The sequence below is a fragment of the Suncus etruscus genome, chromosome 13 (assembly GCF_024139225.1).
Source record: "Suncus etruscus isolate mSunEtr1 chromosome 13, mSunEtr1.pri.cur, whole genome shotgun sequence".
Lineage (NCBI taxonomy): Eukaryota > Metazoa > Chordata > Mammalia > Eulipotyphla > Soricidae > Suncus > Suncus etruscus.
The window spans coordinates 48,018,366-48,043,584 of NC_064860.1; the positions used below are offsets into that span (position 1 = coordinate 48,018,366).

The 25,219-nt window shown below is 43.6% G+C and overlaps 3 protein-coding genes across 3 annotated transcripts in view; 2 read left to right on the forward strand and 1 right to left on the reverse strand.

The window, feature by feature from the left end:
- The window catches only part of USP16 (ubiquitin specific peptidase 16), a 32,096-nt gene extending 25,757 nt beyond the window's left edge, over positions 1–6,339 (reverse strand). Inside the window, exons 1-4 of the mRNA XM_049785761.1 lie at positions 6,138–6,339; positions 5,645–5,738; positions 2,273–2,370; positions 1,334–1,512 (exon numbers count right to left, since the gene is read on the reverse strand). Coding sequence (XP_049641718.1) covers positions 1,334–1,512; positions 2,273–2,333 — 240 coding nt within the window. The 5' untranslated portion in view covers positions 2,334–2,370; positions 5,645–5,738; positions 6,138–6,339. The remainder of the gene's footprint in view (positions 1–1,333; positions 1,513–2,272; positions 2,371–5,644; positions 5,739–6,137) is intronic.
- Positions 6,340–13,275: 6,936 nt separating this feature from the next.
- RWDD2B (RWD domain containing 2B) lies at positions 13,276–16,895 on the forward strand. Its single transcript, XM_049785803.1, has 4 exons — positions 13,276–13,516; positions 15,044–15,111; positions 15,245–15,607; positions 16,620–16,895. Exons 1-4 carry the CDS (start codon positions 13,310–13,312, stop codon positions 16,852–16,854), a joined length of 873 nt encoding a protein of 290 aa, XP_049641760.1. The 5' UTR covers positions 13,276–13,309; the 3' UTR covers positions 16,855–16,895.
- A 6,530-nt stretch (positions 16,896–23,425) lies between these two features.
- Positions 23,426–25,219, forward strand: part of LTN1 (listerin E3 ubiquitin protein ligase 1) — a 62,505-nt gene continuing 60,711 nt past the window's right edge. The window contains exon 1 of the mRNA XM_049785738.1: positions 23,426–23,529. Coding sequence (XP_049641695.1) covers positions 23,488–23,529 — 42 coding nt within the window. The 5' untranslated portion in view covers positions 23,426–23,487. The remainder of the gene's footprint in view (positions 23,530–25,219) is intronic.

Sequence of the window (25,219 nt, forward strand, 5' to 3'; positions counted from 1 at the left end):
TTCCTATACAGTTGGCAAAATCTTACAGACATTAACTGAGGTAGAGACACAAGTGTATGTGTGTGTATAGACATACATGCACAGAGATGTGGGGAGATCTGATAAGAACTAATAAATTGTATCAAGTTAAAATCTTGATATGACATTAGACTGTAAAACAACACCATTGAGGTTAACTAGGCAAAATCTAGAAGCATCTAGGATTCTTTTTGTTTGTTTGTTTGTTTTTTGGGTCACACCCGGCAGCACTCAGGGGTTACTCCTGGCTCTACACTCAGAAATCGCTCCTGGCAGGCTCAGGGGACTATATGGGATGCCAGGATTCGAACCACCGTCCTTCTGCTTGTAAGGCAAATGCCCTACCTCCATGCTATCTCTCCAGCCCCGCATCTAGGATTCTTAAACTGCATGTGAACTTTAATAATCTCATTTAAAAAGTTTAACTAAAAAAACTTTTTTTTCTAATATTTTCTTCTGCGTCACCTTGAAGCATCATGACAGTTCTATACAGTTGCCCAGTTTCCTAAACATAATCTCAATTTGTTACCATTCAAGATAACTGAGACTCATTTTTTTTGTTGTTTTTGTTTAGGGGCCATAACTGGCAGTGCTCAGGAGTTACTCCTGGCTCTGCACTTAGTAGTCACTCCTGACGAAGCTCTGGGACCATAGGCAAGGCAAGTGTTCTACCCACTACACTCTTTCCAGCCCTGTTTGGTTGGGGGACCATACCAATCAGTGCTTCGGAGTACTTCAGGCTCTGTACTCAGAAATCATCAGGGATACTGGGGATCAAACCTGGGTCAGCTGCCTGGCAAATGCCTTACCACTGTATTCTCACTCTAGCCCTAAGACTCACCTTTAGCATCATGGCAGTACCTGTATACTGTTCTGCTACCCATGTACCCTTACTTCAAAGTCAAGATACTCATCCCAATAGCTGCCAGGAATGTGGCCTGATAACTCACAACACAGCAGAAAGGTTCTGACTTGCCCGCGTTTGCTATCTCTCCAAGGCCGACTATATCAGAAGACCAAATGTGTCAGTTCAAAGGCCTGGTCACTTGACTCCATCCCAGCCCTCTCTGGAAGTTCGAGTTTACTAGGGAAGAGTAGAGATCTTGCAACATTGTGTCTTAATTCAGTTTATCCCTCTGTGAAATTGTCTCCTTTTACACTTCTCTGGCGTGGTACCCAAGAATATGGCTCAATAAACCACCTACACACAGATCATCATCTGCATCTTAGTTATGTATCTTGTGTAATTAGGTAATACTGTCTACATCAAATTTCAAGTTTCTAGAGTCACAAATTGACCAAACTCTAAGCATACCTGATGGCCACACTTAAGACAAAGCCAAACTGAAGGGTTTTCTTCCGATTCTTCTTCAGATTTATCTTTTACTTTATTGTCCGTCTTACAATCTTGGCAAATATTCCATTCCACATTCACTAAATTCTTTTTCAGATTACTTTGTTCCAGTCCTTTTCTAAGATGTTTGCATATAGGTTCTAGGAAAACAAATAAAGGAATACACAGAGTTTCATTCAGTTAATATAAAAAAAAAAAAACTACCCTTCATTTGAACTTCAAAAATAAATTTATTCAGGGCTAAAGTGATAGAACAATGCAGCCTACCTGGATTTGATCCCATACACCCTATATGATCCCCCATATCCCTGAATGAAGAGCCAAAATTAGGCCCAGATCACTGCTGAATGTGGCTCCAAAACAAAAACAAATAATAACAAAAATATGTGGCAAAACTACTGAATCTCACCCAGTAAGTACTAAAGTAAATAAAACCAAAGTAGAAAAATGCACTTTTTCAGCTATTAACCCAACAAAGCTTTTGACAAGAGAATGGGGCATTTTATTATGCTACTAGAGGGCCTATAAATTACTAAAATACTTCTGAAGAGCAACTTAGCAGAAAAACCCAAAAGATTTAAAAATATTTCTCCCACTGAATTCTATACTTTTAGTTCTAGGATCTGTGCTAAGACAATGGGATGGAAAAGTTGAAGTGTACATAAATGTACAGCAGTAGATTACCTAGAGAAATGGAATGAAATGAAATGTGCATCTATGGTTTTTTATATCAATGGAACACCATCTTAAAAATATCAAAGACAATAACATGTAGACATAAAATATTAACTCAAAAGACAAATTACTAAAGAACAGCAATGAATATGTTCCTCTCATACTAAAAGACATGTCATTTTAGGAAGAAAACATTATATTAGCAATTCAGCTGGTGAAAAATACCTAAAATTTCAGAAGAATCATCAGTTGAAACAGTTTTTCCCTTTGTCCGTTTCTTTCCCATGTTGGCACTTTATGGATTAATTACTGACACGGAATAACTACCTAAAAACACACACACACACAAACAAAAAGAGTTAGCTTTTTTTTGACAAAAGGACACAAAAAATATAGATCATAGTTCTCTAATACGCAGTTATAGAAGCAAGCCACGTGTTATTTCAAATCTGTCACACTGTATAATATAAAAAGGACACACACACTTAGTTTTCAGTAAGAACTTCAAAATGAACAATAGTACTGTCCCTACTTTCTAAAGCTTAGGATATTGATCCCAGTGTCTTCTTTCTCAGCGTACTCTAAATTATTAGGCATTCAACTTCTCAGTACATAATGTAGGATTATGGAGAGATGTTTGAATCTAAGAAAATGTCCTTTATTTTCTTAGCTCTGAGTCAATTCAAACTGAATTGGTCATTTAGTCTAAATAAAATATAAAATTCTGGGAACTGGAGATATAGTACAGCACTTGCCTTGGGTGTGGCTGACTCAAGTTTCACCCCCTGGCATATCATATGGACCCCTGACCACCACCTGAATGCAGAGCAAGAACATTGCCAAGTGTGGCCCAAAGCCAAACTATAGGTGCAAAATTTTGCAATTTCCTTTTTTATTTATTTATTTATTTATTTATTTATTTATTTATTTATTTATTTATTTTGTTTTTGGGGCCACACCCGTTTGGTGCTCAGGGGCTACTCCTGGCTAAGCACTCAGAAATCGCCCCTGGCTTGGGGGGACTGTATGGGATGCCGGGGATCGAACCAAGGTCCTTCCTTGGCTAGCGCTTGCAAGGCAGGCACCTTACCTCTAGCGCCACCTCACTGGCCCCAAAATTTTGTAATTTCCTAAATAGGATATAAAAACTTACCAAACCAACCCAAACCAAACCCTTATGCTGATATTATAGAGTTTGGATACAAGGATTCCTTATGTATATTAGGTGAAAACTAGTCATAACTCCACTGTCAAATATTTTATCTCTTAATTTCCAAGCTCGCTTTGAAAGACGATGACAAATCTAGCTACACATCCACTCTAAAAAAATACTGGAAGTACCCAGAAGCCTTTAATAGAGATAATTTTGGAAAGTTGTATTTGACACACTTTATAACTTAGTGTCAAAATCACTTAACATATCTAAGTTATTTTTCCTAGGATGACTATTAAAATTCTGACTGTATAAGTGAAAAATAGATCAATGAACATGAAGTTAAGTAAATATTTCCCAATTAATGTCACTATGAGCTTGTCAAGTCTTCAATTCCCATGACCAACCACATGGTTCCCCAAGCACCTATGAAAGCTAAGAAAACCCCCCCCCCCAAAGTAGAACTGAGAGCAAAACTGGGAGTTGCCTCAAAACACAAATTTTTATGCTAAATGACTTCCAAAAATGATTAACTTTTCTCAGGATATCTTAAATAAAACAAGGTCTGTGTTTGTGTTTATAAAATACATTATCTGACAAGTGAACACAAACCATATGGAGACATATAAAACAAAGTAAATTTCTTATTCTCACCCTAAAGGTAATTTAACATAATTTACTTATCTTAAAAGCTTTAGGACTGGGGCTGGAGAGATAGCATGGAGGTAAGGCGTTTGCCTTTCATGCAAGAGGTCATCGGTTCGAATCCCAGCGTCCCATATGGTCCCCTGTGCCTGCCAGGAGCAATTCTGAGCATGGAGCCAGGAGTAACCCCTGAGCACTGCCGGGAGTGACCCAAAAACCACAAAAAAAAAAAAAAAAAAAAAAAAAAAAAAAAAAAAAAAAAAAAAAAAAGCTTTAGGACTAAAAATAGTATCCAAGTACTTGTTTCCATTTTAACTCCCTCTAATCAATGTGGTATCCTAGAGAGAGCTTTCAATATGCATTTTCATTATATTAGTATCTTGACTGAAAACATTAAATAGTTTCCTAGTCTGAGCCCCTAAACACTGAAAGTACTGAATAGTTTCCAAGTCTGTGATCCCCTAAACACTGAAAGCACTGAATAGTTTCCAAGTCTGATCTCCAAATCTTTGCATATACAATCCTTTATAAAATGCACTGATGGGGCTGGAGAGGGTACAACAGGTAGGGCCTGGCCCAAGTCTATCTGGGGATGAGATCCCCCAGCATTCCATATGATCCTTCAAGCCCATCAGGAGTGATTACAGGACAGCATAAATCTAAGAGTAAGCCCTAAGAATTGGCAGGTGTGGCTCAAAAACCACATTAAACTTTTGATAAAAAATGCTGGGGGGAAAGGGGTAAAGCAATAAGCACAGCAGCAGAGCATTTGCCTTGTACACAGTCAACCTGGGACAAATCTAGTTTGATTCCTGGCATCCCATATGGTCCTCTGTGTCTGCCAAGAGCAATTTCTGAGCACAGAGCCAGGAGTAACCCCTGAGCACCGACGGGTGTGGTCCAAAAACAAAAACAAAAACAAAAAAAAAAAAGAAGAAAAGAAATAATGTTGGGGGCCTGAAAGGGGCAAAGCAGGTAGGGCATTGTGCCTTGCAAAATGCCGACCCAGGTTTAATCCCGGCACCCTATATGGTTCCCCAAGTCTGCCAGAAGTAATTTCTAAGTGCAGAGCCAGGAGTAATCCTTAAGAGTTGCTGGGTGTGCTCTCCCCCAAAAGGAAAGAAATGTTTTTGAACTTCCAAACTGTCATAAACATTACTCAAAGGATTTTCAAAACAACTAAAAGAGACAAGAAACAAACAAAATGATGACAACTCAAAGAGTGAGAGTGAACTCAAGCAGATTTCTGGAGTGGAGACCATTAGTTTCTTCATTCCAGTCAATCAGTCTCTTCTGCACCCTCCAGTCCTGCCCTAGACTTCTGCTCCCTGACAGCGGTGTTCTCTGCTATGCCTCTGTTCCTCTGTATTTACTCAAATGTTACCAATCTTCCTTGCTCTTCATTTCTTCTTCTTTTTTTTTTTTTGTTTTTGTTTTTGTTTTTGTTTTTGGGCCACACCCGGCGGTGCTCAGGGGTTACTCCTGGCTGTCTGCTCAGAAATAACTCCTGGCAGGCACGGGGGACCATATGGGACACTGGGATTCGAACCAACCACCTTTGATCCTGGATCGGCTGCTTGCAAGGCAAACGCCGCTGTGCTAACTCTCCGGGCCCTGCTCTTCATTTCTGAGGTATAGACAACCATTGTACTTCAGAAAAGTTTCTCAACAGAAGTTCCCCAGTAAAGCAGTCTTTTCTCCCCTATCAAAGGCTGCTTCTTAAATCTCTACCAGGCTCTATGCTATTTCTCTATCTGCAACAGAAAGCTTGCATAAAAAAGCATAGGATTTAGGCATACCTTCTGTCTTGCCTACAGCGTCTAGCGTGGTGTTAAGGCAGAGGCAGACGTCCACGAATACTTAGGGCGTTGAAATCGAAAATGAGACTCGTACCTGGGGCATAAAGGCTTGATTACAAGGGGTAAAAGTAGATACCAAAGAATAAAGCAAGCATGATGAAAAAGAAAAATGAAAGAACAAGAATGAAGTCGGATGCTGCGTGCAGACTAGGAATCCTAGCAAATCTGACGCCGGGGATTGCAAGTCCCAAAGCAAAGACTCCAAAGGAAAAAGTGAAAGAAAGACGAACTGTAATTACTGCTAACAGAGGCCAGTCAAGGGGTCCCTTCCATGCTGTGAACAGAGATCCACTAAATATCTAAATAGCTGCGATACATCTAAAGAGAGATCGGAGAGGACAGTCAGCAGTAGTAAAACATCAATGCATCATCAGGCGAGACATTAAATCAAAAACTAAGGTGGAGTAATAGATTAAATCAAAGCGAGTCTTACTCATCTCAGTTGGGTTCCATGAAATAAATGAAAGCGTCCAGAAAAACTATGTCAGCAGGTCTCAAGCAGGGCTTTCGAGTTTTGTGCAGATTACTACCCTAAGAGTACTGAACAGGTTAGGTGACAGATCCTGCGTCTTCAACCACCCATTAGCATGCACACATGGCCGCAAAGCCAGCTCCAATCCTCAGGGTGTCCAAAAGCAGCGCAGTTCCTGCCACACCTCCCAAGATGCCCTAGCAACTCACGACCCACAGGGGCGGGGACTTGTAGGCAAGGACGGCCAGTCGCGGCCGTTCATTGGCCAACTCCGGAAACTGACAGGCCAAGCAGCCAATGAGAACCCCGGAGTGGATAAATGCCCCGGATGACGTGCTTAAAGAGAGGCCTGGCCGAGAGGGTCAGACCTCCAAGGCTCTTCGGATGACAGCTAGCGCGGGACGCTCGTGGTGTGATGACAGGAAGCGGGAACCGGGACTCACCCGCGGCGACAGCGCCCATAACTGCATCCCCCTCTGTTTGTTTGGCTTTGGAGCTGGAGAGCCAGCTTCGTCTTCCTCCGGGGGACGAGTAGACGGGCGACAGAGCCTGAAACCAGCGTGACCGCCCTGAAAGCGGTAACTTCCGGAACGTGACAACTTCCGGAACGCGGCATTCTGGGAAGTGGCTTTATATAAATAGCCTGTGTATGTGAATATTAATGCAGCGAGTAGAACATTGGCCTTACATGCCACTGATCCATGCCTCGCCACCGTATATTCATGGTCTCGCCCTCAGGAGCTTCAAGAGTTAATTACTGAGTGCAGAACCAGGAATAATCCTTGAATCACCGCCAGTTGTGATCCCCTCTCCAAATATAAGATCCTGCTGTTTACAGTTGTTCGTAATAAGAGTCGTTTCAAGCTTAGTGTTCTGAGGCCAGTCACCACCAATTTCCCTTTTACTTCATCACTGTCTCCAGTTTCCCTCCCACTTCCCAGCCTTGGAAGCATATAACAAATTTACTGTATATTACTGACTCTGACAAAGCTTAAAGGAATAACGAATAGGATTATCAGAAAATAAATCAATGAAAGTCAATTTGTCAAATCATCAATGGAATGTTTTTAAGCTTATGATTTTAAGCTATGCAACCAAGTTTCTATCGCTTAAAAACAAAGTATAGCCTATTTTTATTTCCAAAACTAAGTTTTCTACTCTGGAAATCTAAAATGCATTGCCTTAGATTTTATTCTGTATTTGGATCTTACTGTAGTAAATAAAAGTCTGCTTTATCACCGAGCTTTAAAAATAAAATAAAAAAATCTGTGCTACTATATTTGAATTTCCACGAAATAGGCAAAACCTATTCATTTAATTCGTTGTTTTGAGAAGCCCATTAAGAAGCCTGGGTGGACCAGCAAAAATCTTGCCATCTGAGTTTTTTATCAGCTGGAGAACGTCAAGGGATTGGGCCCCACTCCTGTGACGCCCGCTGGAGGTGGGGGAACGGGAATCCAGGGGAACTTCCGCTTCCGGGTCCACGTGAACATCCGTGTCGTGCACGCATGCGCATAGCCTCGCGGTCCCTTGTGTCACTTGACCCCTGCCCGACCCATGGGTTCAACCAGTGAGGGTTCTTAGTTTTCGGGTCATCTATCTATCACTAAAACTGTGTACTAAAATGCGCCTGCAGCCAGGAAACCCGGGGTGAAGGCACTGAGAGCGTCGCAAGGCAAGAGGTGAGTCTTCCGGCCCCAGTACTTGCAGTGGGCTCAGGCTGCCCGTCCCACCTTTGGGCAAATGAGAGTCGTTTTTCCCACGCGTGCACTACGCTAATTGGTTAGAAGCATCTGGAGCCCCGCCCACACAAGGACAGAGCCCACCCACCGGGCTCTGTAGGTTCTTATGGGCCTTTGCGCCTGGGCTCAAGGTTTGGTGCTGTGTATCCCGGACACTTGTCCGGCTGTCCCATATGTGCAAGCAATCGGAATCCCGCTCTGTTCTTAAAAAAAAGAGAGTAACGGGGCCGGAGAGATAGCATGGAGGTAAGGCGTTTGCCTTTCATGCAGAAAGACAGCAGTTCGAATCCCGGCATCCCATATGGTTCCCTGAGCCTGCCAGGAACGTTTTCTGATCATAGAGCCAGGAGTAACCCCTGAGCACTGCCGGGTGTGACCCCCCCCCAAAAAAAAAACCCAAAAAAACAATAAAAATAAAAAGAGATGCAAGGAAAAAGAATGATTCTACTCAGGGAACTCCTTTCGTTCTCTATCCTTATAGCATTCCTTTTTTCTTTTGTTAATTGATTCAGAGTCGCACCCCAGCAATGCTCAGGGATACTCCTGGCTCAGCACTGAGCTCCTGGCGGTGCTCAGAGGTCCATTTGGAATACAGAGGATTGCTAGCAAATGCCCTACGTGCTGTACTAATATTCCAGCCTTGCTCACAACATTACTAAGTCAGAATTCTCCCGACAGTCTTTATTTTAGGTACTTTTATTATTATTTTTTAATTTTTTATTTTATTTTTTTTAATTTTTTTTAAATTTTTTATTTTTAGGTATATTTATTTTACTGCAGTAATTCGGGGAGTGAGTTGTCTTAGGTCCACAAACCGATGGTCCCAAACTTCTTTGCTGGTATCCCTTCAATAAGATCATATTTCCTCCCAAGTTCACTTAATTATGCCTTCAAATAAATGTTGGCTACTCCCAAAATTGCATCTCCAGCTGGATCGCTTGTATATCCCATAACTATACAATCAATTGCCTGACGACCATCTCTATTTAAAAGAGTTTTCTATAGGCTCTTCATTAGAACATTCTAAATCTAAACCCAGGTTTCTTTTTCTTTTTTGATTTTTGGGCCACACCCGGCGGTGCTCAGGGGTTACTCCTGGCTGTCTGCTCAGAAATAGCTCCTGGCAGGCACTGGGGACCATATGGGACACCGGGATTCGAACCAACCACCTTTGGTCCTGGATCGGCTGCTTGCAAGGCAAACGCCACTGTGCTATCTCTCCCGGCCCTAAACCCAGGTTTCTGATTTCCACCGTCCCTCTCATCCAAGCAAATAAAAGACAGATACATTCTTCCAGTTACTTAAAGCTTGGATCATTCTTACACCTGACATATAAATGCATCAGTAAATACTTTTCGCATACTCGGGACCAAGTCACTGTCATCTCTTCTCCAAGCATTGTAGCAACTAGTGAGTCTTTTTGCATTCTTCTTTCTTTTCTTTTTGTTTTTGTTTTTGGGTCACACCCAGCATCACTCAGGGGTTACTCCTGGCTCTATGCTCAGAAATCATTCCTGGCAGGCTCAGGTGACCACATGGGATGCCAGGATTTGAACCACTGACCTTCTGCATGCCAAACAAACGCTTTACCTCCATGCTATCTCTCCGCTTTTTGCATTCTTCGGTTCCACACAATGAGTGTGGCTCTTTGGACCTCCAGGTCTGGTAAAATGTTGGCATGCCTTGAATCTGGAGAAATAATACAGGAGTTAGGCCGGGCGGTGGCGCTAGAGGTAAGGTGCCTGCCTTGCCTGCACTAGCCTTGGACAGACTGCGGTTCGATCCCCCGGGGTCCCATATGGTCCCCCAAGCCAGGAGTGACTTCTGAGCGCATAGCCAGGAGTAACCCCTGAGTGTCACCGGGTGTGGCCCAAAAAACAAATAATAATAATAATAATAATAATAATAATAATAATAATAATAATACAGGAATTTAGGTAGTTGCTTTGCATACTGCTAATCCTGATTCAGTCTCCAGCCTTACTAGTGATTTCCCAGCACCTCAAGAAGTGACCCTAAGCACTTCTCTGGGAATGAACCCTGAGCATCAGCGTGGCCCAAAGACCCCCACACTCTTCTTCCCAAATGTTGGCATGTTTAATGATTTCCGATTTAAACAGCCCCATACTTCATCGCATAACCTAATTTTCTTTTTTTTCTTTTTTCTTTTTTTTGTTTTTTGTTTTGTTTTGTTTTTTGGGCCACACCCGGCGATGCTCAGGGGTTACTCCTGGCTGTCTGCTCATAAATAGCTCCTGGCAGGCACGGGAGACCATATGGGACACCGGGAATCGAACCAACCACCTTAGGTCCTGGATCGGCTGCTTGCAAGGCAAACGCCGCTGTGCTATCTCTCCGGGCCCTATAACCTAATTTTCTAAAATCCAGTTCTAGGATCCCACTGCTCAACCCGGTCCAATTTCTTCCTCAAGACTTTGCACTTACTGCTTGTTTTTCTAGGAAAATTCTTCCCTAAATAAATATCTGACCTTTTTATGCCGTCAGGTCTCTCCTCTGCTATTACCTTAGCTGAGAAGATGTAATTGACTGTGTAAAATCAAACTCCCTCTACCCCTACCTGTGGCTTCTTGTACAAAAGATTACCTTGTTCTTCATTCTTGATCATTTCTGAATTTTCTTTACCTGTTTCCCATTCCTTCTTGGTGATATTTGGCATTGCATTTAAGAATTTTGGTGCGGGAGCCGGGCAGTGGCGCTAAAGGTAAGGTGCCTGCCTTGCCTGCGCTAGCCTTGGACGGACCGCGGTTCGATCCTCCCGTGTCCCATATGGTCCCCCAAGCCAGGAGCAACTTCTGAGCACATAGCCAGGAGTAACCCCTGAGCGTTACCGGGTGTGGCCCAAAAAACCAAAAAAAAAAAAAAAAAGAATTTTGGTGCAGTCTTTGTCCAGTTTTCTGCTGGTGATGACCAGTTTTCAAACGTGAATGCCCACATGGACATTAAATATGCCATTCAACTGCTCCTTCTGTTTTATTTTAGTTTTTCTTTTCTTTTTATTTTGGTTTCACACCTAGCTGTGCTCAGAGCTTATTTCTTTTTTTTTGTTGTTGTTTTTTGTTTTTTGTTTTTCGGGCCACACCCGTTAGATGCTCAGGGGTTACTCCTGGCTATGAGCTCAGAAATTGCCCCTGGCTTGGGGGGACCATATGGGACGCCGGGGATCGAACCGTGGTCCTTTCCTTGGCTAGCGCTTGCAAGGCAGACACCTTACCGCTAGCGCCACCTCACCGGCCCCTTGCTTAATTTTTTTTTTTTTTTTTTAGGGCTTATTTCTGGCTCTGTGCTCAGGGATCTCTCCTGGCAGTATCCTGTTAGTAACCATCTCACGGTATCAGGGGTCAAATCCATGTCAGCTTATGAAAGTCAAGTACTCTGCTCCTACAGCTGTACTAATTTAAAATTTCATTTTTACTTATTTTATTTTATCCTTCTTTTTGTTTTTTTGTTTTTGGGGTCACAGCCAGTGGTTGCTTAGGGCTTATTCCTGGCCCTACACATATGAATCACATCTGGCTGTGCTCAAGGGATGAAAGAGGATGCTGGGGTTTGAACCCAAGTCTTCTGTGTACAAGGCAAGCAACCTATCTGTTATACTATTGCCAAGATTGTTTTAAGGTGTTTTTTTTTTGTTTGTTTTGTTTTGAGGCCACTATCACTGTTGCCCTGTTTTAAGTTTAAATTGAACTCAAAAACAAGAAAAACAGAAGAGTAAGATTTTATAGTCTATAAAAGTACCATAGTCCTGATTTCAGAGCAAAAAAATAAGGACAAGAAGGGGTTTCGAGGACCACCAGTAAAGTACTAGAAAATAGAGTCTAAGCATGAGACCTTTGCAGTAGGGATTGTGAGGAAAGGGACAGGTCTAGATCTATATTATATTTTAGAGCTTCCCTTCCTTGCAGGTGTTTCTCTCTCGAATGCCCTCTTTATTATTTATTTATTTATTTTGGTTTTTGGTTTTTGGGCCACACCCAGTGACGCTCAGGTATTACTCCTCGTTGTGCGCTCAGAAGTCGCTCCTGGCTTGGACCATATGGGATGCCCGTCCTAGGCTAGCGCTGGCAAGGCAGACATCTTACCTCTAGTGCCACCATGCCAGCCCCAGAATGCCCTCTTCTTTTATGGGCCTGCCTTATGCTTTGTCCAATGCTTATTCCAGATCCTGCCTTTTTCACGTCTTTTTGGAGAGCTCAGTCCATTGATCATGCCTTCATCTTTAGCCCCATGATAATACCCATAGTCGTTATTTTACACTTATCTATTCATCTTCATTGTATTGTGTTTCCTTAGTTTCATCTGGATCCAGAGATTAAATAGATGGAATGATTAAGCTTTCCACATAGTACCTGCTCAATAAACCTTTACCAAAAGAGAGGAATAATCCCATGAAGCCATCATTCATACATCTAAATTTGCTTAGCTTCTCTTGGAGAAGGTAAGGCATTTGTCCTTTACAGCAGGGGACTCAGCTCTCTTTTTCCTTTCAGAAGTGAACTCTATTTTTCTCTGCTGAATTTAGAAGCGCTATAGTCTAATAATAAAAGTTCAGATGATACCAAAACATGTGAATAGAATCCTTACCTCTACTCTCATTGTGTCAACTGTTATATTTGGTAAATTTCCATGCATATGTGATAGTACAATAATATTTACATGGATTTTAACTATATAAAATGTACATATATGTATAGTTTTGTTTGGGGGCTATGCCGAGCTATGCTTAGGACTTATTCTTGGCTCTGTGTTTTGCGATCACTCCACACAGGGCTTGGTAGGGACCATATAGGATGCCAAGGATCAAACCTGAGTGAGCCTTATGCAAGTCAAGTACCCTACTTATTGTACTATCTCTCCAGCTCCGATTCTTTTTTTTTTTTTTTTTTTTTGGTTTTTGGGCCACACCCTGTGACGCTCAGGGGTTACTCCTGGCTATGCGCTCAGAAGTTGCTCCTGGCTTCTTGGGGGACCATATGGGACGCCGGGGGATCGAACCGCGGTCCGTCCTAGGCTAGCGCAGGCAAGGCAGGCACCTTATCTCCAGCGTCACCGCCCGGCCCTCCGATTCTTATAGTAATGACATTGTGGTAATTCCAGAGGCCTGACTAACTCAGAATTCAAATAAATCTGGTGTTCCGATATTATTAGTTTATTGTTTTCTCAATCCTACCCTGCTTTCTACCACGAATATTCCTTATTTAGGGCCCTTAGCTTAGAATATCCAAAAAGAGAATCATGGGGAGAAACAGTAAGTTTCAGCAGTTATAAAGACAACTAAATACATTTTGAGTCAGTACCCATGATTCCTCCCAGGCTTGTTGATGTAAAGTCTTTTATCCACTTGCCTCCGTAGACACTAATGAATATCCCAGAATGACGGAGGTGGAGCAGGCAGAGGCCCAGCTCTCAGAGTTAGACCTGCTGGCCAGCATGTTCCCAGGCGAGAATGAGCTCATTGTAAACGACCAGCTGGCTTTAGCAGAACTGAAGGATTGTGTTGAAAAGAAGACCATGGAGGGGAGATCTTCAAAAGTTTACTTTACTATCAACGTGAACCTGGATGTATCTGAGGAAGCCATGGTAATTCCTTGTCAATTTTATTTTTCTTAAATAGGGAACATACCCAACAGGATCGTGAGGTAATGTGAATTGGGGTTAGTAATAGGACCAAGTGGGATTAGTAAGTAATAGGACCAAGGATTAAATTTAAGGCCTTGGGCCCGGAGAGATAGCACAGCGGCGTTTGCCTTGAAAGCAGCCGATCCAGGACCTAAGGTGGTTGGTTCGAATCCCAGTGTCCCATTTGGTCGTCGTTCCCCCCCCCCCCCCCCCCCCCCCCCCCCCCCCCCCCCCCCCCCCCCCCGTGCCTGCCAGGAGCTATTTCTGAGCAGACAGCCAGGAGTAACCCTTGAGCACTGGTGGGTGTGGCCCAAAAACAAAAAAAAAAAAAAAGAAAAAAAGAAAAGGAAAAAGAAAACTTAAGGCCTTGCCCTTGCTAGGCACTCTACCACTTAAGTTATCTCCTAGCTCTTCAGTTGTTGTTGGTTTTTCTTTTTTTTCCTTTTTGTTTTTGGGCCACACCCGGTGATGCTCAGGGGTTACTCCTGGCTATGCCTTCAGAAGTCGCTCCTGGCTTGGGGGACCATATGGGACGCGGGGAGGGGCGGGGGAATCGAATCGCAGTCTGTCCTAGGCTGGAGCAAGCAAGGCAGGCACCTTACCTGTAGCGCCACCGCCCGGCCCCTCCTTTTTTGTTTTGGTTTTTGTTTTTGGGTCACACACGGCAGCGCTCAGGGGTCACTCTTGGGTCCACGCTCAGAAATCGCTCCTGGCAGGCACGGGTGACCATATGGGATGCTGGGATTCGAACCACCGACCTTATGCATGAAAGGCAAATGTCTTTTTTTTTTTTTTTTTTTTTTGGTTTTTGGGCCACACCCGTTTGACACTCAGGGGTTACTCCTGGCTATGTGCTCAGAAATCGCCCCTGGCTTGGGAGGACCATGTGGGACGCCGGGGGATCGAACCGTGGTCCCTCCTACACTAGCGCTTGCAAGGTAGACATCTTACCTCTAGCGCCACCTTCCCGGCCCCTAAAGGCAAATGTCTTAACTCCATGCTATCTCTCCGGCCCTACCATTTTATTTATTTATTTTTGTTTTGTTTTGTTTTGTTTTTGGCCACACCCGTTTGATGCCCAGGGGTTACGCCTGGCTAAGCACTCAGAAATTGCCCCTGGCTTGGGGGGACCATCTGGGATTCTGGGGGATCAAACAGTGGTTCTTCCCTGGCTAGCTCTTACAAGGCAGTCACCTTACCTCCAGCGCCACCTCACCGGCCCTGTTGTTGTTTTTTAATTTACTTTTATTTGTTAGATTTGGGGTCACATCTAGCAGTGCTCAAGGGTTATTCCTGGCTCGACACTCAGAAATCACTCCCGGCGATGTTGGGGGAAACCATATGTAATGCTGGGGAATCGAAACCGTGTTGACTAGCAGGCTCCTACCCATTATTTTATATCTCCAGCCTGCCTCTTAAATTTGTTTCTGGGAGAACCTGAAACTTTGTCAAGATCTAAAACAGTTCTTACGGCTCTTTATTTTTCAGGCGATGTTTTCTCTGGCCTGTATTCTTCCCTTTAAATATCCTGCAGTCCTGCCCGAAATCACTGTCAGGTATGTTACAGAAACTGGCCAACTTTCGAATCAAAATTGATCCAAGAATAAATGTACTTAATGTTTGTTTCCTGTTCCAAAAAATTTGATTGAATTTATATATCTTGTTCTTTACTTTTTTTTTTTAAATCAGATCAGTAGTACTAAGTAGATCCCAGCAGACTCAGCTGAACTCAGACCTGATCGAATACCTGCAAACAAATTGTCTGGGCGATGTCTGTATACTGAATGCCACCGAGTGGGTTCGTGAATATGGCTGTGGCTATGTTAGCAAAGACTCCTCACCCACCCTGACCCCAGGAAACTCAGTGCAGCCAGGAGACCGCTTTCTCACAAGACTGTGGATCTATAGCCATCACATCTACAACAAATGCAAGAGAAAGAATATTCTAGAGTGGTCGAAAGAGCTTTCCCTTACTGGTTTTAGCATGCCTGGAAAACCTGGTGTTGTTTGTGTAGAAGGCCCACAGAGCGCCTGTGAAGAGTTCTGGTCAAGGTTTGCTTTCTCCAGTTTTTCATTGCTGGGTCAGTCATTGTACCAAAAAGTTACTAGAGAGGGGGAAAGTAGATTGTCTCTGATAGTATATTTGAAGGAAATTGGGTCTTAGACCAGAGGATAAAACAGGACACACAGCAGGCCAGCATCCCTCCCCTTATCTAATTGCCCATAAGAGACGATCTTGTAGCTAACAGATGCTGTGTTGAGCCCCTGACTAAGAAATAAGCAACAGTCCTATAGATTTTAATGGATTTGAATCTTTCTGCATCTTCATGATGCTGTTAACTGAGTTTACCTGGTCAAACAAAAGAATTTTTTTTTTCTGCTATATTCCTGACTGCTTCTGAGAAGTCCCTTTGGGAGTTTGAGATTCAGTAGTTTTTACTTTACTTTTTTTTTGTTGTTGTTTGTTTTTTTTTTTTTGGGCCATACCCGTTTGATGCTCAGGGGTTACTCCTGGCTAAGCGCTCAGAAATTGCCCCTGGCTTGGGGAACCATATGGGACGCAGGGGGAGGGATGGGGGGAATCGAACCACAGTTGCGATCTTTCCTTGGCTAGCGCTTGCAAGGCAGACACCTTACCTCTAGCACCACCTCGCCGGCCCCTCTTTTCTTTTTTTTCCTTATGTGCTACACTCAGTGGTGCTCGAGGGTTACTCCTGACTTTACACTCAGCTCTTATTGCTGGCGGTATTTGGAGGACCATATCTGAAACCAGGGATTGAACCTTGGCCAGCAGCACAAAAGGCAAACACCCTGCCCTCTGTACTATCTCTCTGACCCATGTTTCTACATTTTTAGATTTCTGACTCAGGCACTAATGAAAAATAAATACAGGAGTTTTATATAGGACTGAGGACCAAATTACATGTGGTTAAAATAAATCCCAGTAAGATATGTGATTTCTTTACTTCTAGGAAATAGTATTGCGAGATCTATTATTAGAAATTCATGTTTCTAGGGACTTAATGGGCATTTTCAAAATGTCTGCTTTAAAATTTTATTTCAGGCTCAGAAAATTAAACTGGAAGAGAATTCTAATTCGTCATCGAGAAGATATTTCTTTGGATGATGCAAAAGCTGAAATGGAAACACAAAGAAAATTTTCAATTTTTGAGGAAAAGGTGTTCAGTGTTAATGGAACTCGAGGGAACCACATGGATTTTGGTCAGCTCTACCAGTTTTTAAATGCCAGCCACTGTGGGGAGGTTTTTCAAATGCTCTTTGGGGTAGAAGGGCAATGACCAAAGTAGAAAAACTGGAAAGTATTTTGAACCTTTTGTTTGTTTTTTTCCCCCAATACATATTTTTTAAAGATATGTGATGTTTAATTTTGTGCCCTTCAGAAACATGAGGACAATGGTATAGCTAAAGTGTATGTGTTGCATTTGAAAAATCTATTTCAGTATGTCAGAACTGAAAGGAGAACTGAGTTTAAAATCATAACCTTAAATAAGGTTGGTGGAAATTTTTCTTGCTTTTATGATTAAAGGGAGAGCCGCTGCTGCTCAGCCAGTCTAACCTCTCATTCTGCCACAAATACAGTGTGAGGGCTGACACTGCAGTTCTTTTGTCCCAGGCGTGCAGGACTGAGAGAACAAGTTTCCATGGCAACAAAAGCCTTGCAAATCTCTGGACACCTTAATAGAAAATGACTGCATTCTCTTAGATTTCTTTTTTGTTTGTATGTTGGTCTTTTGTTTTTGTTTTCTTGGTTTTTTTTGGGGGGGAAGGAGCCACAAGTACCTGTGCTCAAAGCTTGCTCATAGCTCTGTAATCAGGGATCACTTCAAGACTCAGGGAACCATATATGTTGCTGAGGATCAAACCCAGGCCAATATGTACAAGGCCAACACCCTACCCACTGTACTATTTTTTTCTTTTTCTTTTTCTTTTTTGGTTTTTGAGCCACACCCGTTTGACACTCAGGGGTTACTCCTGGCTATGTGCTCAGAAATCGCTCTTGGCTTGGGAGGACCATATGGGATGCCGGGGGATTGAACCGTGGTTGGTCCTACGCTAGCGCTTGCAAGGCAGACACCTTACCTCTAGCGCCACCTCTCAGGCTGCCCCACTGTACTATTGTTCCAGTCCTGCATTGGTTTTTTTTTTTGAGGGTCCATATATGGTGGTGCTCAGTGCTCATTCCTGACTCTATGCTCAAGGAACACTCTTGGGGGCCGAAGAGATAGCACAGTGGTAGAGCATTTGCCTTGCACACAGCCCACCCAGGAACAACGGTGGTTTGATTCTCTGAATCCCATATAGCCCCCTGAGCCTGTCAGGGACAATTTCTGAGACAGAGCCAGGAGTAACTTCTGAGAGTTGCCGGGTGTGACCCAAGTTCCCCCCACCCCGAAAAAGGATCACTTTTGGTGACTCAGGCATGGTTGGGGTTGCCTTACTTTGGTATACTATCTCTCCTGCATCTATTTTTACTTTTTTTTTTTGTTTTTGGGACACACCCGGTGATGCTCAGGGGTTACTCTGGCTATATGCTCAGAAATTGCTCCTGGTTTGGGGGCCCATATGGGAAGCTGGGGAATTAAACTGTGGTCCATCCTAGGTCAGATGCGTGCAAGGCAAACACCTTACCGCTGCGCCACCTCTCTGGCCCTTTTACGTTCTTTTTTGTTTAGTTTTGTTTTGTTTTTGGGTCACACCTGGCAGGGCTCAGGGGTTACTCCTGGCTCTATGCTCAGAAATCGCTCCTGAAAGGCTCAGGGGATGCTCATATGGGATGCCTGGATTTGAACTACAGACCTTCTGCATGCAAGATGCTCTACCCCCATGCTATCTCTCCAGCCCCTACTTATTTATTTATTTATTTATTTATTTATTTATTTATTTATTTATTGGTTTTTGGGCCACACCTGGCAGTGCTCAGGGTTTACTCCTGGTTGTCTGCTCAAAAATAGCTCTTGGTAGGCACGGGGGACCATATGGGACACCAGGATTCGAACCAACCACCTTTGGTCCTGGATCGGCTACTTGCAAGGCAAACGCCACTGTGCTATCTCTCCGGGCCCTACTTTTTTACATTCTTAATACTCCTAAGCTGTCTCACAGATAAGTAGCTGAGGCATAAGTTTAAACTTCAGCTCTTTTGTTGCCAAATCTGATGTGTTCATAGCTTAGTTGGATTCAGTGCATGGGGTCACCCCAGTGAGGATCAGGGACCATCCAGTGCTGGGGATTGCTGGTAAGGGAACAATGAACTACAGTTCTGTGAGCTGTCTCCCCAGTGTGAGCTCAGACATTTGGATGTGAAACAAAATAATTTATATTGAATGAAGCTTACTAAGAAAGACTTAAGGGAAGGAGCTTAGATTGATCATAGTACAGTGAGTAGGGCACTTGTCTTGCACATGGCTGACCTATGTTTGATCCCAGGCACTTCCATTGCATTTCTTGAGCTTGTCAGGAGTAAGCCCTGAGTATCACTGTATGTGGCCCCAAAATAAACTAAAAAGATGTGAGGACAGAGAAGAAGGGAAGTGCCTGTTAGAACACAGGCTGCTCCAGAGTGGAAAAAGCAGGGAGAAATAGAGATAAACCAATGAAATACCTGTTCAGGAAGACATGGTCTTGAACATCAAGCCTGAGACATTTTTTGTTTGTTTGTTTGGTTTTTGGGCCACACCCTAGGCTAGGGCTTTTTTTATTGGTCTCAAGATATATTCAGTCCAGTCACGGTTCTAGTAGCCAGTCATCTGTAAATCATGATCTTGGCTTTTTGGACCTACCAAAGGGTGACAAGTCTTCTGATTTTGCCTTATTGTTAGCTGGTGAGGTAGGATAACCTGTTCTTAGGTCAAGTTGTTCCCATTTTCTTTGTTGTCAGGATATCATATTAGAGCTGGCACTTGTTGGTGGCCCAGCATTATTAAGGATGTCCCGGATGGGATTTGTTTCCTGTAGCTGTTGTGAAGAACTATGTTGATTCTATGTCTGGGATCCAGGGTTCAAGACTGGACAGATGGAATAAGACATTTTTTTTTTAAAAGCTCCAGCAAGTTTTTTTTCATAAAAACCCAATAGCATCCAACTTTGGTGAAATTTCACAGAAGATCAAAGCATTCAAATGTTAAAGGTATTCAAGAACAAATCCTCACTCATTCTTTTCCTGTTCCCTTTCCCAAAATATTAATTCCATCTACCCCACATAGAACAAAGTAAGGTCCTTCTTCAAAGGAGCCTGCCACTGAGACACAGTCTGATCTCACCTGGGAAACCATCATAGGCCTTAAATGTCTTGCTGCCCATAGAAAATGGCAAAATGAGTCGAGCAAGGACAAGAAAGATTCCATACACGTTAGCATGAAAGGCTGACCTGTGCTACATACAGACACTGAGTTCCTAGAGATTCTCTAGAACTTCAGACCCATTTTCTACCATTCCCTGCAGCTCCAGTGAGCCATACTAGCCCTTAGAAGCAGAGTGTTGGATTCCAGGTGAACTTCACTCCTGCATGTGCCTTGGCTGGAGACCCTATGCTGGGGGCAGGTGGTGTTTCTGTGTGAAAGCTGGGTCTCATCTGGGCCTGGTCAATCTGGGAACTGATGCCAAGGTCAATATGGTAGCTTTGCTCTTGGGGGAAAGAGTGGGGACTTTTACCTATGGGCAGGTGTCCTAGTGCTGAAATGGTTGAACTATAGTGCAACAGGTAAGGTGCTTGCTTTATATGTAGCTGACCTAAATTTAATCCCCAGCACCTTATATGGTCCCCCAACCCCTGCTGGAAGTAATCCTTGAGCTAACTGTGACCCCCAAACCAAAACACAAACCCCAACAATAAAAATAAAATAGGCTTAAAATAAAGTGTATCCCCCTACCCTCATTGTAGTCAGCTTTCCTGACTATCTCTGAGCTCGTGTGGGAGTTGGAGCACCAACTTTGATTCCTATCATGTTCTCTGGATGAAGTTGGACCATGGAGGAGATGCTTTGATGTTCTTAGAAATTAGGAACGTGGCACTTTGTGAACACATACTTGTATGTAAAAATGAATCCACATGCCATATTTCCAATGCAGGGTGAGCAGTTCTGAAGCAGAGTCACCATGAAGAATTAATAAAACAAGTCAGGCATAAGGGAGAGAATCATGGAATCAGGTGGCTTCTCCCTTCGTGGTCTCTCCTGGGCCCACCAAACTGAAACCTCTTTACCAATTTAGATTCAACCTGGAGAGGGAGAGCTGAATGAGACAAAAGTACCTATATCAAGCTAATCTAGTCTAGGTGGATCTTTTACATGTCAAAGGTGAGGAGCTGGAGAGATAGCGTAGTGGTAGGGCATTTGCCTTGCAAGCGGCTGGCCCAGGACCAAGGGTGGTTCAAATCCCAGCACCCCATATGGTCCCTCGTGCCCACCAGGAGCGATTTCTGAGCAGAGAGCCAAAGTAATCCCTGGGTGCTGCTGGGTATGGCCCCCAAACCAATAAATAAATAAACAAACAAACAAATAAAGGTATAGGTGAGTGAAAAAGGAAGTTTGGGAACACATTTGTTTTGGGTAAAGGCAAGGTTTTCCAACAATTATGCGCACTGTAACTGCAAACATGATTGGGAGCATATCTAGTGATATCATGTGGCGCTTGGGGTTACTCCTGGCTCTGCACTCAGAAATCACTCCTGGTGCTTGCTTTGGCAACAAATATACTAAAATTGGCCCCTGCACAAGGATAAAGCAGGGTGGGGTGCAGGTGAGGAGTGGAAGGGAAACAAGGTATATCATACACAAGGTTTATATACACGAAGTGTAACCAGTGAAAGGGTGGGTGTTGGAATTCTGTATGATTGAAACTCAGACATCAACAACTTTGTAACTGTGTGTCATTGTTATTCATAAAAAAAATCAGGAGAGTCAGAAAAATAGTACAAAAGGTAGGTGAGCTTGCTTTGCATACAATTGACCCAAGTTCCATCTCCAAATTTGCATAAGGTCCTGGACTACTGCCTTGGAGCACAGACCCAGGAGTACTAAGTGCCACCAGGTGTGACTTTGAAGCCAAAATCTTTTATTTATTATTATTATTATTTTTGGTTTTGGGGCCACACCTACTAAAGTTTATGATAGCTGGTTAGTTTTTGTTGGTTTTGTTTTTAGCCACACCTGGCAGTGCTCAGGACTTACTCCTGGTTGGATGCTGGGAACCCTATGTGGTGCCAGAGATGAAACTCAGGCTGGCAATGTACAAAAGTCTTACTGCAGTATCTTTCCAGCCAAAGTTGTGCAATTCTTAGATGACAAAACTAACCTCAAGCATCAATCCTTAAGCTCAATGTTTTGTTCCATCTCCACATCATTTGTGTGAATGCTGTTTTTGCATGTGTTTAAGTAGCTAAAAAAAACCCAAAATAATCCTTTACCTACTGCTATTGATTTACCATTTTTAAAGCCAGTCAAATTGAGTAGTAGGGTGATCTACCTTTTAGTATTAAACTATATATTGTGAGGCTCTCCATGTTATGAAATATTTTCCAACATTTAAAGGACTTTTCTAGGTGCTGAAGTGATAATACAATAGATAGGATGCTTACTTTGCATGTGAACTGGGCTCAATTACATATGGAACCAGAATCCCACCAGAAGTGGCCCATAAGTGCACAGAAAGGAGTAAACACCAAGCTGTTGATCCAAAAACCGAGTAAAAAATAATAAAAGACTCTTCTATGCAACTATCTGAATATACTGTATTGGATTTCAACAATTCACTGTTTTGGTCATGAGAGCATACTGTTCTTGGCCATCGGATGATCTGGCTAATTTGTACTGTTTTATTTCTTTATGAAACATGAGAGATCAAGAAAGAGGAGAGAGAGAGAAAGACAGACAGAGAGACAGAGAGAACACACACTTGGCTCTGCATGCAAAACAAGTGCCTTAAGAGCTGTATTCCCTCCCATCTGTGTTGAGGAAGCAAACTACCCTTTGGGCAAATTTGTATCTACACAAGTGGGGGAATAGATTATTATTGGATATTGGAGAAGCAAGGTGTGGCTCAACAGAAGAAAATGGACCAAGTCATCTTTGCCAACTACCTAACATTGTCTCCCAGGTGGTCTTTCACTTACTAGAGTTAATATCCAGAGGTAGTGTTTTAAATATGCCAACAAAACATGCTACCTCAAGAACTGATTATACACTGAGCAGATCATTTCTACAGTATTCAGTGTTGTCATTGTTTTCTAACTTAAAACAGCCTATGATAACTGGCAGCAAAGAAGGTCCTTTGCCGCCTTCGCTTGATGTAATTATTGCATGCTACTGATATATTATCTAAACATTAGTTACTATTAAAACATTGGTGGTTGATTATGATTAAGATATTACACCACCAAAAAGTGTAAAAATGTTACACTTGGGGTATGGACCAAATCTGGCTCCAGGAGAGTGCAGAAGAGAGGTTTTATTGATTGGGTTTTTTTGTTTGTTTGTTTGGTCACACCCGGCAGCACTCAGGGGTTACTCCTGGCTCTACGCTCAGAAATCACTCCTGGCAGGCTTGGGGCACCATATGGGATTCCGGGATTCGAACCGCTGTCCTTCTGCATGCAAGGCAAACGCCCTACAGCTGTGCTATCTCTCGGGCCCCAACCTTTGACTTTCTATTGGACAGAACGACGTCACTCCACTCCACTGTGGGCGTGGCCAATATTATGACGCAAGCTCGGCGATTGGTCAAAGCGCGGCAGCGGGAGGCGGGAGCGGAAGTGGGGGCGGGACCGGAGGGAGGGAGGGAGGGAGGGTGGCGGAAGAGGCTCGTCGGTGGAGTCGTTCTCAAGCACCCGCTTCCGGCATCGGGGGCCGGAAGTTGTGGCCCGGCGGAGTCTACCCGGGCTTGCAGAGTGTACCCGGGGCGCAGCAGCCGCCACTATGGGCGGGAAGAACAAGCAGCGGACGAAGGGGAACCTGAGGGTGAGTGTGGCTTGACGTGCCAAGACCGGGCAGTCCTGGCGATCGCTTTGTCTCTGGGGCTGCTCGAGGGGGCTGCCCGGCGAGCTGAGAGAGGCTGTGGTGGGGCGCCCCTGTAGGGAGGCTTGTGACCTCTCTTGCAAGCTCTCATCTCTTGCTACCTTTCTCTCTTTTTCTCTCCTCTCTTGCTCTCTTCTCTCTCTTGCTCTCCTCGCTCTTGCTCTTCTCTTTTTTGTTCTCTTGCTCTCTTCTCTCTTGCTCTTTTCTCTTGACCTCTCTATTGCAAGCTCTTTCTTGCTACCTCTCTCTCCTCTCTTGCTCCCTTCTCTCTTGCTCTTTGCTTTTTCTTACTCTTCTCTCTCTTGCTCTTCTTTTTTGCTCTCTTACTCTCTTCTCTCTTTCTCTCTTCTCTTTCTTGCTACCTCTCTTCTCTTGCTCTCTTCTCTCTTACTCTCTTCTTTCTTTTCTCTCTCTTGCTCTTTTCTCGACCTCTATTGCAAGCTCTCTTCTCTTTCTTGCTACCTCTTTCTCTCTCTTGCTCTTTGCTTTTTCTTGCTCTTCTCTTGCTTCTCTTTCTTGCTCTCTTCTCTTATTTTGCTCTTCTCTCTCTCTCTCTCTCTCTCTCTCTCTCTCTCTCTCTCTCTCTCTCTCTCTCTCTCTCTCTCTCTCTCTCTCTCTCTCTCTCTCTCTCTCTCCCTGCCTACCACCCTCCCCACGGTGCATTAATCTCCAACCTGTCCTGGACGAAGATGTTCTAGGACCACCAAGCTGCTCTTCTTCATCACACGATGTTCATTCATTTTGATTTCAGACCCGGGTCCAGTCGCTGTCAGTTTTCCCAGGTTAGCTGCGGGGTGTGTGTGTGTGTGTGTGACAGAATTGAGGTGACCAGCAGGTTAAGTGGGTACAGAGCCTTGCTTGACACCTGCTCTGAAGCTGATCGGGTACCCCAGAGCCGTCGGGGGGCGGTGCATGCCAAAGCCATTAGGGTGGAGGGCAATGAGCCTCTCACCTTTTTTTATTATTTATTTATTTTCATGCTTCACCTTTAGTTCCCTCCTCTTCTGCAACTCTGGTACCCGCTACAAGCCTTGGCTTTGCTTGTCCGTCTCCGCCTCCCTTGCAGGTCTTGTGCTGTTTGCACCTGAATTTTGCCTGGGCTAAGGCCTCTCTCGGCTTCTATCCCTTCCCCTTTCCCCGCTGGACTTCTGACTTAGCGGGTGATCGATTGTCTCCAGGTGCAGTTATTGGCTTGGCTCCCTGGACCCCAGATAATTGCTATGAGGGCAGGTTGTACGCAATCTTGCAAGCACGAGCGCTCTCTTTAAGGAGAGCCATGGCTGGCATATGGTCCAGACTCAACTCGACTTGTTGCATCCCTAGAAAGGATGAAAGCTTCACAATTAGTGCTGTGATTATGTGTGCACACCCATGTACATGCACATGGTACTAGAATCAAAGGCACTGTCTTTGTTTAGTTATAGCCCAGTTTTGAGAAATTTTTTTCCATTTCCCATCCACTCACTAAAGATCTCACTACCCCATTTTTTGGCGGTGATAGTAGTAACCGTCCATGTGCCATAACTGTGCTCAAGTGCTTTATGTTCCCTTTAAATCTCTTTTACTGCTTCTCCATGGTTTTGTTTTGAAATATTCCAAATCAGAGCAACAACCCTTAGGTTCTTTTACCCAG